At 48.0% G+C, this 14,453-nt stretch overlaps 1 protein-coding gene across 1 annotated transcript; it reads right to left on the bottom strand.

The window, feature by feature from the left end:
* Positions 1 to 1,156: 1,156 nt before the first annotated feature.
* LOC138657973 (olfactory receptor 12D1-like) lies at positions 1,157 to 2,848 on the bottom strand. The gene is made up of 2 exons (XM_069745560.1): positions 2,797 to 2,848; positions 1,157 to 2,279 (listed from the first exon to the last, which is right to left on the bottom strand). Exon 2 carries the CDS (start codon positions 2,170 to 2,172, stop codon positions 1,222 to 1,224), a length of 951 nt encoding a protein of 316 aa, XP_069601661.1. The 5' UTR covers positions 2,173 to 2,279; positions 2,797 to 2,848; the 3' UTR covers positions 1,157 to 1,221.
* Positions 2,849 to 14,453: the final 11,605 nt, after the last annotated feature.

Raw genomic sequence — 14,453 nt, 5'->3', positions numbered from 1 at the left:
CTGGCTGCATGCTGTCTGCAATATTGGATTGAAGTTCATTCTCTGTCCTCCATAGTACACGCCTGCGCAAGGCAAGATTGCCGTACCGAAAATACACTTGCATGAATTTATCCAGAACATGAGCCATAATTCAAGCGTATTAAGCATTTTAACTTGGCAAAAAGTTAACTAATTTTCAATAATATTACAGAAAACAGCTCCAAGATCTGTGTCTCAAGTGACATAGGAGCTTTTTCATAAGCACATGCATCTCCATGAGCTCAGAGGAAGCTCTGTGACAAGAGGAAAAATAAATCTTCTCCTGGGTTGAAAGAGCACAAAGGATTTTCTTCACCAGTCTCAGTCTCCTCCTGTCACAGCTCTTCTCCAGCAGATCACTAGCATGTGTGCTTGCGATAGCACTTCCTCTGTCGGTGACACACAGGTCTTTAGATTTCAGCCCATCCTGACACATGACTAGGACAGACTGCTGTTTCAACTGACTGGAGCCATTAAATTAGAATCTTGGAGAACCCTTGCAAGTAAAAAGTTTCTTGCATAGCAACAGTAGTCGTGATGTGAAGATAGGCTAAAACATATACAAATTCTTTGCTAAAGTGTATATAAAAATAATATTTTATTTTGAATAAAGTACCTTTATTATTATAAAATTAACAGAACTAAAACTTTTTTTTCAATTTTAACCCCTTTTCATCTTTGGGGGTAATAATACGCCCACGTCGGAATTCCTCCCTTTGATGTGAGCTCCGGCACTGAGCCCAAATCGTTCTCAGCACATGTCCGCTGTTTTGAACAGCTGACATGTGCCACTAACAGCTTCGGGAAGAATCGTGATCCACCCGTGGCTGTTAGCCTGTTAAATGTCGCTGTAAATCTCTGACAGCGGTATTTAACTCGCGCTTACCGGAAGCATATCGGAAATCTCACCCATCGGTGACCCCGTCACTGGATTGTGGTTCACCGATGAGTCAGCATGATAACCAGTGGTCTGAAGCAGACCTCTATGGTTGTCATTGCCACATTGCTATAAGTGCCATCCTGTGGTCGGTGCTCATAGCAAGTGAACATTTCTGCTACACACAGGTGATCATGAAGGGATTAAGAAATTGTTTACGCATTCATTTTGTTATTTATGTGAATACCATTACATGCACGTGACACTTACTTGACGTTTTATAAGTAGTATATTAGAATTTTTGGTTTATAAATTTCATACATTTTTTAATGAGATTTTTTAAACAACCTTTTCAAAGCTTTTATCATGTCTTTGTTTCTTAATGTATAAATAATTGGGTTTAACGCTGGAGTTATAACAGAGAACATAATTGCGGCTGATCTGTCTTGATCTAAAGACTTTTCTGAAGAAGGGCGCATGTAGGTAAAAATTGCTGTTCCATACTGGAGAGTAACTACTGTAAAATGTCCGCTACATGTAGATAGGGCACGTTTTCGTCCTTGCGAGGTCTTTATTTTCATCAGAAATTTGCTAATGAGGGCATAAAAAAGGATAGTTAGCAATAAGGTTGTTGTCGCTAGGGTTCCGGTCACTCTAATAAGAAGCTTGAAATTTAGAGAAACATCTGCAGAGGCCAAATTAAGCAAAGGTTTAACATCACAGAAGAAATGTTTTACTATTTTTGGTCCACAAAATGGAAGCCTTGCAGTCATTATACTGTGTACCGATGCATGAAAAAATCCAATAACCCAAGAACATGAGGCTAAAGCAAAACAGACATTGTAACTCATGATGGTTGTGTATCTCAAAGGATGTGCAATAGCCACGTATCTGTCATAAGACATAGCTGAGAAGAGAACTACTTCTGTGCTACCCAGGAAGTGGAAGAAATGGACTTGTAACATACAACCACCAAATGAGATCATCTTCTTCTGAGACATAAAGTCTGCAAACATCCTAGGAACAACTACTGATGAGTAACAAATGTCAAGAAAAGCCAAGTTGTACAAGAAAAAATACATGGGTGTATGGAGAGTGGGGTTGAAAATAGGAATAATAATAATAGACAAATTAGCTGCCAAACCTAATATGTACATAATCAGCAAACTCAAGTAGAGAATCACCTGAAGATCACCTTGAACTTCCAGGCCAGCCAAAACAAAGTCAGCTATTGAGGTGCAATTATCTACATTAATTGCATACATTCTGCAATGCATTCCATAATATTATTGGAAATAAAATGCTCATGATAGAGCAAACTTCCTTGTAACTTTTGCAACCTTTTCCTTATAATCCATTGATCCTATTGTTGGAAGACCATTTCCTGTCAACAATAAATTGAACACATTTTATTTATATTTCTTTCACAATTATTTTAAAGACTCATATTATTTAAAATTCGACTTCTCGATCTAAAAAAAATAAAAACATAAAACATTCTAATTATGCTATTGTGATACTGTAAAAAAAATAGAGACATATATAACATTCCTACCAAAAATGTTGCACAATGTTCTTGTTTGAACTTTGACCAAGTGATCATCAAGTTATTGCTCAAGCAGTGGATTTCCAGAACGGATATTCAGGATATTAGGACTTGGAAGAAAAGGGGTTACTGGGAGTGGGACATTTGTCCATCACAACAAATCAGATTCCAGCTATTTAAAAAGAATATGGTATTTTTTTAACGCATTGGTTTCTATTATTTATTTTTGGAATTATCTTTCTCTTTCTTCTGCATCCTATCATTTGTGATCGTAGATCATTTTAAGGGAACTAGTTGGTAGAATAAATAACTTAACTTAGTGCCACAATATTCATGCTGCATACTTTACCGTTACCTTTACATTTCTATTTACTGTACATTAGGATTCTAATTTCTCAGTCTTCAATTTTGTCTTTAGAGTCTTCTTATTCTCCACAAGGACTCTGAATGGAAATGCACTTTAAGCTTTATTATCTGCCACATATATTGCGCCTAGCAGATTTTTTTTAAATATAGTAATTATTGTTAAGTTCCCAAGTGGATGTAGTCTACAAAATAATTATGTATTTGTTTCAGCGTTTGGAGACTCAATTCTTAACTATTAATTGGAAATGCTACAAATAAGCCAATTATAACCAGTGTTCAGGGTAGCAATGTTTTCAGAAACGTCTCCCCAATTTTTTTCATTGTCAAATTGAAATGAAATGTATTGATTTAAAGGAGTGCTTAGGCTAAGTTTACACTGCATTGGAGTAAATAACTGACTGATCACAAAAGAAACAGCTGGCGGTTTGCAGATCCCACATGCATGCCATGTTGGTAACCCTGTGAAGCCAAGTTTTGGTATTGCATTTACAACAAGTAAACAAAATATCATAGTTTTGTTTTCTCCGATGGGGACTAAATAATTAGTAGTTATTTAGGTGTTAACACTTTTCTTAACCTTACAACTCATTGCCTAAGAGACCGCTACTTTCTAGCTTGTAAGCACTGTGCATGGAAGCTAGTTGACCAGACCAGATATAATTTCAGATCTTCAGTGGCATCTAAAAGTTTAGGCACACCTGGTCAAAATTACTGTTATTATGAACAGTTATGCAAGGTAATGTTAAAATGATCTCTAACAGCCTAAAGTTATAAATGACACGTTTCCCATGTATTTCAGACAAAACAATATATACAGTGGGGCAAAAAAGTATTTAGTCAGTCAGCAATAGTGCAAGTTCCACCACTTAAAAAGATGAGAGGCGTCTGTAATTTACATCATAGGTAGACCTCAACTATGGGAGACAAACTGAGAAAAAAAATCCAGAAAATCACATTGTCTGTTTTTTTAACATTTTATTTGCATATTATGGTGGAAAATAAGTATTTGGTCAGAAACAAAATTTCATCTCAATACTTTGTAATATATCCTTTCTTGGCAATGACAGAGGTCAAACGTTTTCTGTAAGTCTTCACAAGGTTGCCAGACACTGTTGGTGGTATGTTGGCCCATTCCTCCATGCAGATCTCCTCTAGAGCAGTGATGTTTTTGGCTTTTCGCTTGGCAACACGGACTTTCAACTCCCTCCAAAGGTTTTCTATAGGGTTGAGATCTGGAGACTGGCTAGGCCACTCCAGGACCTTGAAATGCTTCTTACGAAGCCACTCCTTCGTTGCCCTGGCGGTGTGCTTTGGATCATTGTCATGTTGAAAGACCCATCCACGTTTCATCTTCAATGCCCTTACTGATGGAAGGAGGTTTGCACTCAAAATTTCACGATACATGGCCCCATTAATTCTTTCATGTACCCGGATCAGTCGTCCTGGCCCCTTTGCAGAGAAACAGCCCCAAAGCATGATGTTTCCACCACCATGCTTTACAGTAGGTATGGTGTTTGATGGATGCAACTCAGTATTCTTTTTCCTCCAAACACGACAAGTTGTGTTTCTACCAAACAGTTCCAGTTTGGTTTCATCAGACCATAGGACATTCTCCCAAAACTCCTCTGGATCATCCAAATGCTCTCTAGCAAACTTCAGACGGGCCCGGACATGTACTGGCTTAAGCAGTGGGACACGTCTGGCACTGCAGGATCTGAGTCCATGGTGGCGTAGTGTGTTACTTATGGTAGGCCTTGTTACATTGGTCCCAGCTCTCTGCAGTTCATTCACTAGGTCCCCCCGCGTGGTTCTGGGATTTTTGCTCACCGTTCTTGTGATCATTCTGACCCCACGGGGTGGGATTTTGCGTGGAGCCCCAGATCGAGGGAGATTATCAGTGGTCTTGTATGTCTTCCATTTTCTAATTATTGCTCCCACTGTTGATTTCTTCACTCCAAGCTGGTTGGCTATTGCAGATTCAGTCTTCCCAGCCTGGTGCAGGGCTACAATTTTGTTTCTGGTGTCCTTTGACAGCTCTTTGGTCTTCACCATAGTGGAGTTTGGAGTCAGACTGTTTGAGGGTGTGCACAGGTGTCTTTTTATACTGATAACAAGTTTAAACAGGTGCCATTACTACAGGTAATGAGTGGAGGAAAGAGGAGACTCTTAAAGAAGAAGTTACAGGTCTGTGAGAGCCAGAAATCTTGATTGTTTGTTTCTGACCAAATACTTATTTTCCACCATAATATGCAAATAAAATGATAAAAAAACAGACAATGTGATTTTCGGGATTTTTTTTTCTCAGTTTGTCTCCCATAGTTGAGGTCTACCTATGATGTAAATTACAGACGCCTCTCATCTTTTTAAGTGGTGGAACTTGCACTATTGCTGACTGACTAAATACTTTTTTGCCCCACTGTATATAGTCATTTTTTTACATTTTAAAAATTACAAAAAGGAAAATGGGTCAATGCAAAAGTTTGGGCACCTTTGGAGATTTCTGTGCTCAGATAAGGTTAGGGTTATGGATTGTACACTATCACTGTTAGGCCAGGTGATGCAAATCTCCCAGCTTTAAAAAAAACCCCAGTCTCCTCTAACCTTGTGCCAAAAAACAGCAGCCATGGGCAGGGGTGGATTAAGGGTAGCCAGGGCCCGGGCTGTTCAGACACTGTGGGCCCCCCCGGTCATGTGACGGGGGTCATGTGACGGGCGTCATGATATACCCGAACTAGATTTATCCAGAAAAATGGCCGGGCCCTACTCTACTGTAACCTATTAAATATTTGTTAAAATCTGCAATACAATTTAGTTATATTTTGACCAATAGTATCACATACAAGGAACAAATACCACCGCACCATGACCAGACCACAAATTACAACCACAGTGATAAAATAATATCACATACAAGGAACAAATACCACCGCACCATGTCAAGACCACATATTACCACCACTTGGTGACCAAATAGCACATACAAGGGACAAATACCACAACACCATTTCCAGACCACATATTACCACCACATAGTGACTGAATACTACAATACTGATCAGTAATAAAAAAAACAAAACACAATACTATTACCATAAGTGCCAGCATTCATAAGAGATCTGTACTTAGTATGCAGTGTCTGTGTAGAGGTAATACAGAGATCACTGGTGGTATTATACACAGGAGCTCTGTATATAATGTATAGGTAATACAGTGATCACTGGTGACATTGTACACAGGACCTCTGTATATAGTATACAGTGTATAGTGTCAGTGTATAGGTAACACTGACTCACCGTCTCTAGGTGAAGTCCTTCATCTTTCATCCAGCACAGACTGCCATCATTTCTTCCAGCCAGGACTCGTTTCTGCAGGAAATAACACAGTTATCTCAAGCTCCGCTTGCAGAACACATTACTTAATTTTTCACAACTTCTACATTACACCACATGAAGAGAAAAAGGCGATATAGTGTCACTCTGCACAGTAACAGGACCGCCCCCCATTTAAAACAGTGTCCTCAAAAAATAAAATAAATACATCACTGCAGTAATAATATCCCTTAATTAGCTCCTATGGTAATAATATTCCCCACCCTAGCCCCTTTTATCACATTCCTGGCTCCAGCCATATGTTCTCGCATCCTGCACTCATGAGTATCCATTCTCCATTTCTACCCCATATGATCTCCCCATCCTGCCCCATCTGTCTCCATCGTATCCATCCTGCCTCATGATCCAATCCTGCCCCATGTATTTCATTCTGCCCTGTGTCTCCAATCATGCCCGTATCTACATTCTGCCCATGCCTCGAGTCCTGCCCCTAGTGTGTCCAGCAATCTGCCCCAGTGTGTCGAGCAATCTGCCCTAGTGTGTCCAGCATTGCCCCAGTGTGTCCGACTCCAGCATATTGCCCCAGTGTGTCCAGCATTGCCCCCAGACAGTGTGTCCAGCAATCTGCCCCAGTGTGTCCAGCATATTACCACCAGTGTGTCCAGCAATCTGCCCCAGTATGTCCAGCATTGCCCCCAGTGTGTCCAGCAATCTGCCCCAGTATGTCCAATTGTCCAGAATTGCCCACAGTGTGTCCAGCAATCTGCCCCAGTGTGTCCAGCATTGCCCCAGTGTGTCCAGCATTGCCCCAGTGTCTCCAGCATTGCCCCATTGTGTCCAGCATTGCCCCCAGACAGTGTGTCAACAATCTGCCCCAGTATGTCCAGCATATTGCCCCAGAGTATCCAGCATTGCCCCCAATGTGTCCAGCAATCTGTCCCAGTGTCCATCATTGCCCCAGTGTCTCCAGCATTGCCCCAGTGTCTCCAGCATTGCCCCATTGTGTCCAGCATTGCTCCCAGACAGTGTGTTCAACAATCTGCCCCAGTATGTCCAGCATATTGCCCCAGAGTATCCAGCATTGCCCCCAGTGTGTCCAGCAATCTGCCCCAGTGTCCAGCATTGCCCCAGTGTCTCCAGCTTTGCCCCAGTGTGTCCAGCAATCTGCCCCAGTGTCTCCAGCATTGCCCCAGTGTGTCCAGCATTGCCCCCAGACAGTGTGTCCAGCAATCTACCACAGTGTCTCCAGCATATTACCCCAGTGTGTCCAGCAATCTGCCCCAGTGTGTCCAGCATAATACCCCCAGTGTGTCCTGCAATCTACCTCAGTGTGTCCAGCATATTACCCCCAATGTGTCCAGCAATCTGCCCCAGTATTCCAGCATTGCCGTTAGTGTGTCCAGCAATCTGCTCCAGTGTCTCCAGCATTGCCCCAGTGTCTCCAGCATTGCCCCAGTGTCTCCAGCATTGCCCCAGTGTCTCAAGCAATCATCTGCCCCCAGTGTGTCCAGCAATCTGCCCCAGTATGTCCAGCATTGCCGTCAGTGTGTCAAGCAATCTGCCCCAGTGTCTCCAGCATTGCCCCAGTGTCTCCAGCATTGCCCCAGTTTCTCCAGCAATCATCTGCCCCAGTGTGTCCACCAATCTGCCCCAGTGTGACCTCCAGCATTGCCCCAGTGAGTCCAGCAATCTGCCCCAGTGTCTCCAACATTGCCCCAGTGTGTCCAACAATCTTCTGCCCCAGTGTGTCCTCCAGCATTGCCCCCAGTGTGTCCAGCAATCTGCTCCAGTGTCTCCAGCATTGCCCCAGTGTCTCCAGCATTGCCCCAGTGTCTCCAGCAATCATCTGCCCAAGTGTGTCCAGCAATCTGCCCCAGTGTGTCCTCGAGCATTGCCCCAGTGTGTCCAGCAATCTGCCCCAGTGTCTCCAACTTTGCCCCAGTGTGTCCAGCAATCATCTGCTCCAGTGTGTCCTCCAGCATTGCCTCACGTGTGTCCAGCAATCTGCCCCAGTGTCCAGCATTGCCCCAGTGTCTCCAGCATTGCCCCAGGGTCTCCAGCATTGCCCCAGTGTGTCCAGCAATCATCTGCTACAGTGTGTCCTCCAGCATTGCCCCCAGTGTGTCCCGCAATCTGCCCCAGTGTCCAGCATTGCCCCAGTGTCTCCAGCATTGCCCCAGTGTATCCAGCATTGCCCCATTGTGTCCAGCATTGCTCCCAGACAGTGTGCTGAACAATCTGCCCCAGTATGTCCAGCATATTGCCCCAGAGTATCCAGCATTGCCCCCAGTGTGTCTAGCAATCTGCCCCAGTGTCCAGCATTGCCCCAGTGTCTCGAGCATTGCCCCAGTGTGTCCAGCAATCTGCCCCAGTGTCTCCAGCATTGCCCCAGTGTGTCAAGCATTGCCCCCAGACAGTGTGTCCAGCAATCTACCTCAGTGTGTCCAGCATATTACCCCCAGTGTGTCCAGCAATCTGCCCCAGTATGTCCAGCATTGCCATTAGTGTGTCCAGCAATCTGCCCCAGTGTCTCCAGCATTACCCCAGTGTCTCCAGCATTGCCCCAGTGTCTCCAGCATTGCCCCGGTGTCTCCAGCATTGCCCCAGTGTCTCAAGCAATCATCTGCCCCCAGTATGTCCAGAAATCTGTCCCAGTATGTCCAGCATTGCCCCAGTGTCTCCAGCATTGCCCCAGTGTCTCCAGCATTGCCCCAGTGTCTCCAGCAATCATCTGCCCCAGTGTGTCCAGCAATCTGCCCCAGTGCGTCCTCCAGCATTGCCCCAGTGTGTCCAGCAATCTGTCCCAGTGTCTCCAGCATTGCCCCAGTGTGTCCAGCATTGCCCCCAGACAGTGTGTCCAGCAATCTACCTCAGTGTGTCCAGCATATTACCCCCAGTGTGTCCAGCAATCTGCCCCCAGTGTGTCCAGCATAATACCCCAATGTGTGTCCAGCAATCTATCTCAGTGTGTCCAGCATATTACCCCCAGTGTGTCCAGCAATCTGCCCCAGTATGTCCAGCATTGCCGTTAGTGTGTTCAGCAATCTTCCCCAGTGTCTCCAGCATTGCCCCAGTGTCTCCAGCATTGCCCCAGTGTCTCCAGCATTGCCCCAGTGTCTCAAGCAATCATCTTCCCCCAGTGTGTCCAGCAATCTGCCCCAGTGTCTCCAGCATTGCCCCTGTGTCTCCAGCATTGCCCCAGTGTCTCCAGCTTTGCCCCAGTGTCTCCAGCAATCATCTGCCCCAGTGTGTCCAGCAATCTGCCCCAGTGTGTCCTCCAGCATTGCCCCAGTGTGTCCAGCAATCTGCCCCAGTGTCTCCAGCATTGCCCCAGTGTGTCCAGCAATCATCTTCCCCAGTGTGTCCAGCAATCTGCCCCAGTGTGTCCTCCAGCATTGCCCCAGTGTGTCCAGCAATCTGCTCCAGTGTCTCCAACATTGCCCCAGTGTGTCCAGCAATCATCTGCTCCAGTGTGTTCTCCAGCATTGCCCCCAGTGTGTCCAGCATTGCCCCAGTGTCTCCAGCATTGCCCAAGTGTCTCAAGCAATCATCTTCCCCCAGTGTGTCCAGCAATCTGCCCCAGTGTCTCCAGCATTGCCCCAGTGTCTCCAGCATTGCCCCAGTGTCTCCAGCATTGCCCCAGTGTTTCCAGCAATCATCTGCCCCAGTGTGTCCAGCAATCTGCCCCAGTGTGTCCAGCAATCTGCCCCAGTGTCTCCAGCATTGCCCCAGTGTCTCCAGCATTGCCCCAGTGTCTCCAGCAATCATCTGTCCCAGTGTGTCCAGCAATCTGCCCCAGTGTATCCTCGAGCATTGCCCCAGTGTGTCCAGCAATCTGCCCCAGTGTCTCCAGCATTGCCCCAGTGTGTCCAGCAATCATCTGCTCCAGTGTGTCCTCCAGCATTGCCCCATGTGTGTCCAGCAATCTGCCCCAGTGTCCAGCATTGCCCCAGTGTCTCCAGCATTGCCCCAGGGTCTCCAGCATTGCCCCAGCATGTCCAGCAATCATCTGCTCCAGTGTGTCCTCCAGCATTGCCCCCAGTGTGTCCAGCAATCTGCCCCAGTGTCCAGCATTGCCCCAGTGTCCCCAGCATTGCCCCAGTGTATCCAGCATTGCTCCATTGTGTCCAGCATTGCTCCCAGACAGTGTGTTCAACAATCTGCCCCAGTATGTCCAGCATATTGCCCCAGAGTATACAGCATTGCCCCCAGTGTGTCTAGCAATCTGCCCCAGTGTCCAGCATTGCCCCAGTGTCTCGAGCATTGCCCCAGTGAGTCCAGCAATCTGCCCCAGTGTCTCCAGCATTGCCCCAGTGTGTCCAGCATTGCCCCCAGACAGTGTGTCCAGCAATCTACCTCAGTGTGTCCAGCATATTAACCCCAGTGTGTCCAGCAATCTGCCCCAGTGTGTCCAGCATAATACCCCCAGTGTGTCCAGCAATCTACCTCAGTGTGTCCAGCATATTACCCCCAGTGTGTCCAGCAATCTGCCCCAGTATGTCCAACATTGCCATTAGTGTGTCCAGCAATCTGCCCCAGTGTCTCCAGCATTACCCCAGTGTCACCAGCATTGCCCCAGTGTCTCCAGCATTGCACCGGTGTCTCCAGCATTGCCCCAGTGTCTCAAGCAATCATCTGCCCCCAGTATGTCCAGCAATCTGCCCCAGTATGTCCAGCATTGCCGTCTTTGTGTCCAGCAATCTGCCCCAGTGTCTCCAGCATTGCCCCAGTGTCTCCAGCATTGCCCCAGTGTCTCCAGCAATCATCTGCCCCAGTGTGTCCAGCAATCTGCCCCAGTGTGTCCTCCAGCATTGCCCCAGTGTGTCCAGCAATCTGCCCCAGTGTCTCCAGCATTGCCCCAGTGTGTCCAGCATTGCCCCCAGACAGTGTGTCCAGCAATCTACCTCAGTGTGTCCAGCATATTACCCCCAGTGTGTCCAGCAATCTGCCCCAGTGTGTCCAGCATAATACCCCCAGTGTGTCCAGCAATCTATCTCAGTGTGTCCAACATATTACCCCCAGTGTCTCCAGCAATCTGCCCCAGTATGTCCAGCATTGCCGTTAGTGTGTCCAGCAATCTGCCCCAGTGTCTCCAGCATTACCCCAGTGTCTCCAGCATTGCCCCAGTGTCTCAAGCAATCATCTTCCCCCAGTGTGTCCAGCAATCTGCCCCAGTGTCTCCAGCATTGCCCCAGTGTCTCCAGCATTGCCCCAGTGTCTCCAGCAATCATCTGCCCCAGTGTGTCCAGCAATCTGCCCAGTGTGTCCTCCAGCATTGCCCCAGTGTGCCCAACAATCTGCCCCAGTGTCTCCAGCATTGCCCCAGTGTGTCCAGCAATCATCTGCCCCAGTGTCCAGCAATCTGCCCTAGTGTGTCCTCCAGCATTGCCCCAGTGTGTCCAGCAATCTGCGCCAGTGTCTCCAACATTACCCCAGTGTGTCCAGCAATCATCTGCTCCAGTGTGTCCTCCAGCATTGCCCCAAGTGTGTCCAGCAATCTGCCCCAGTGTCTCTAGCATTGCCCCAGTGTGTCCAGCAATCATCTGCCCCAGTGTGTCCTCCAGCATTGCCCCCAGTGTGTCCAGCAATCTGCGCCAGTGTCTCCAACATTACCCCAGTGTGTCCAGCAATCATCTGCTCCAGTGTGTCCTCCAGCATTGCCCCAAGTGTGTCCAGCAATCTGCCCCAGTGTCTCTAGCATTGCCCCAGTGTGTCCAGCAATCATCTGCCCCAGTGTGTCCTCCAGCATTGCCCCCAGTGTGTCCAGCAATCTGCGCCAGTGTCTCCAACATTACCCCAGTGTGTCCAGCAATCATCTGCTCCAGTGTGTCCTCCAGCATTGCCCCAAGTGTGTCCAGCAATCTGCCCCAGTGTCTCTAGCATTGCCCCAGTGTGTCCAGCAATCATCTGCCCCAGTGTGTCCTCCAGCATTGCCCCCAGTGTCTCCAGCAATCATCTGCCCCAGTGTGTCCAGCAATCTGCCCCAGTGTGTCCAGCAATCTGCCCCAGTGTTTCCAACATTGCCCCAGTGTGTCCAGCAATCATCTGCTCCAGTGTGTCCTCCAGCATTGCCCCAAGTGTGTCCAGCAATCTGCCCCAGTGTCTCTAGCATTGCCCCAGTGTCTCCAACATTGCCCCAGTGTCTCCAGCATTGCCCCAGTGTGTCCAGCAATCATCTGCCCCAGTGTGTCCTCCAGCATTGCCCCAGTGTGTCCAGCAATAATCTGCCCCAGTGTGTCCTCCAGCATTGCCCCCAGTGTCTCCAGCAATCATCTGCCCCAGTGTGTCCAGCAATCTGCCCCAGTGTGTCCAGCAATCTGCCCCAGTGTTTCCAACATTGCCCCAGTGTGTCCAGCAATCATCTGCTCCAGTGTGTCCTCCAGCATTGCCCCAAGTGTGTCCAGCAATCTGCCCCAGTGTCTCCAGCATTGCCCCAGTGTCTCCAGCATTGCCCCAGTGTCTCCAGCAATCATCTGCCCCAGTGTGTCCAGCAATCTGCCCCAGTGTGTCCAGCAATCTGCCCCAGTGTTTCCAACATTGCCCCAGTGTGTCCAGCAATCATCTGCTCCAGTGTGTCCTCCAGGATTGCCCCAAGTGTGTCCAGCAATCTGCCCCAGTGTCTCTAGCATTGCCCCAGTGTCTCCAACATTGCCCCAGTGTCTCCAGCATTGCCCCAGTGTGTCCAGCAATCATCTGCCCCAGTGTGTCCTCCAGCATTGCCCCCAGTGTGTCCAGCAATCTGCACCAATATCTCCAGCATTGCCCCAGTGTCTCCAGCAATCATCTGCCCCAGTGTGTCCAGCAATCTTCCCCAGTGTGTCCTCCAGCATTGCCCCCATTGTGTCCAGCAATCTGCCCCAGTGTCTCCAGCATTGCCCCAGTGTCTCCAGCATTTCCCCAGTGTGTCCTCCAGCATTGCCCCCAGTGTGTCTACCGTTAGCTTATCAAAAAACTAAAAAACAAACAAAAAAAACCAACCGAGTCTCCTCACCTGACCTGGCGCTCCAGCGGCGAGCTCCCTCCAGCAGCGCACACTCGTGTGCACTGCGCCTGCGGCCGACTTCAGCTGCCAGCCTACAATTGGCTGCCAGCTGTTGTTAACTATTGACATGCGGGCGTGCGCCCGCACATCAGTAGGAAACCGCCGCAGCGCCGGAAGGGGCCCGGTGAGCAGATGAGACGGGGCACGATGTGGGCCCCCTCTCTCTGCCCACCAGGTCCGGGGGCCCATAAATGCCGGCGGGCAATCTGTGCGGTAGCCCAGGGCCCCCCCCACAACATTGAGCCCTGGGCTACCACCTATATTGACCCTCTTATAATCCGCCCCTGGCCATGGGTTCTTATAAGCATTTGCCTAGCATTCTGAGAAAGTGGTGGCGGTCCAGAAAGCTGGAGGAGGCAATAAAATGATGGCAAATCATTTTCATGTTGCCCCATCCTCAATTTGAAATGTAATTAAGAAATCGCAGTTAACAGGAACAGTGGAGGTCAAGAGAATATCTGCAAGACCAAGCAAAATTTCAATGAGAGCTGCTCATAGGATTGCTAGAGTAGCAAATCAGAGCCTCTGCTTGGCAGCAAAAAAACCTTCAAAAAGATTTAGTAGACTTTGGGGTTATGACACATTGCTCTATTCAGGGTCGCATTGGCCTGGCGGGGTATTGGAAAAATCACACACAGCGCCCGCGCCCGGCGTCGCAGGTTGAACGTCATCGCTACTAGCTACAAGCAGAAGGCACAGTCACATGACCGGCAAGGCGGCGCCATGACGCATAAGCGCCCGCACCCTGTTATGTTTGCTAATGACAGGTGTTATGAAGGCAATCCAGAAACACAGTGTGCTTAGCGATCAGAGCGCACACAGTGATCTGACAAATACCCAAAAATACAAGAACGAGCTCTGAGACGTGGAAACTCTGTAGACTGCACACCTGATCCTATCCTAAACACAACTAAAAGCGGCTGTGGATTGCGCCTAACAACTACCTAGGCAACTCGGCACAGCCTAAGAAACTAGCTAGCCTGAAGATAGAAAAATAGGCCTGACTTGCCCCAGAGAAATTCCCCAAAGGAAAAGGCAGCCCCCCACATATAATGACTGTGAGTAAGATGAAAAGACAAAACGTAGGGATGAAATAGATTCAGCAAAGTGGGGCCCGATATTCTAGGACAGAGCGAGGACAGTAAAGCGAACTTTGCAGTCTACAAAAAACCCTAAAGCAAAACCACGCAAAGGGGGCAAAAAAAAACCCCACCGTGCCGAACTAACGGCACGGCGGTACACCCTTTGCGTCTCAGAGCTTCCAGCAAAACAAAA

Source organism: Ranitomeya imitator, chromosome 1 (genome assembly GCF_032444005.1).
Source record: "Ranitomeya imitator isolate aRanImi1 chromosome 1, aRanImi1.pri, whole genome shotgun sequence".
Classification (NCBI taxonomy): Eukaryota; Metazoa; Chordata; class Amphibia; order Anura; family Dendrobatidae; genus Ranitomeya; species Ranitomeya imitator.
This window is presented reverse-complemented; position numbering and strand designations above follow the sequence as displayed.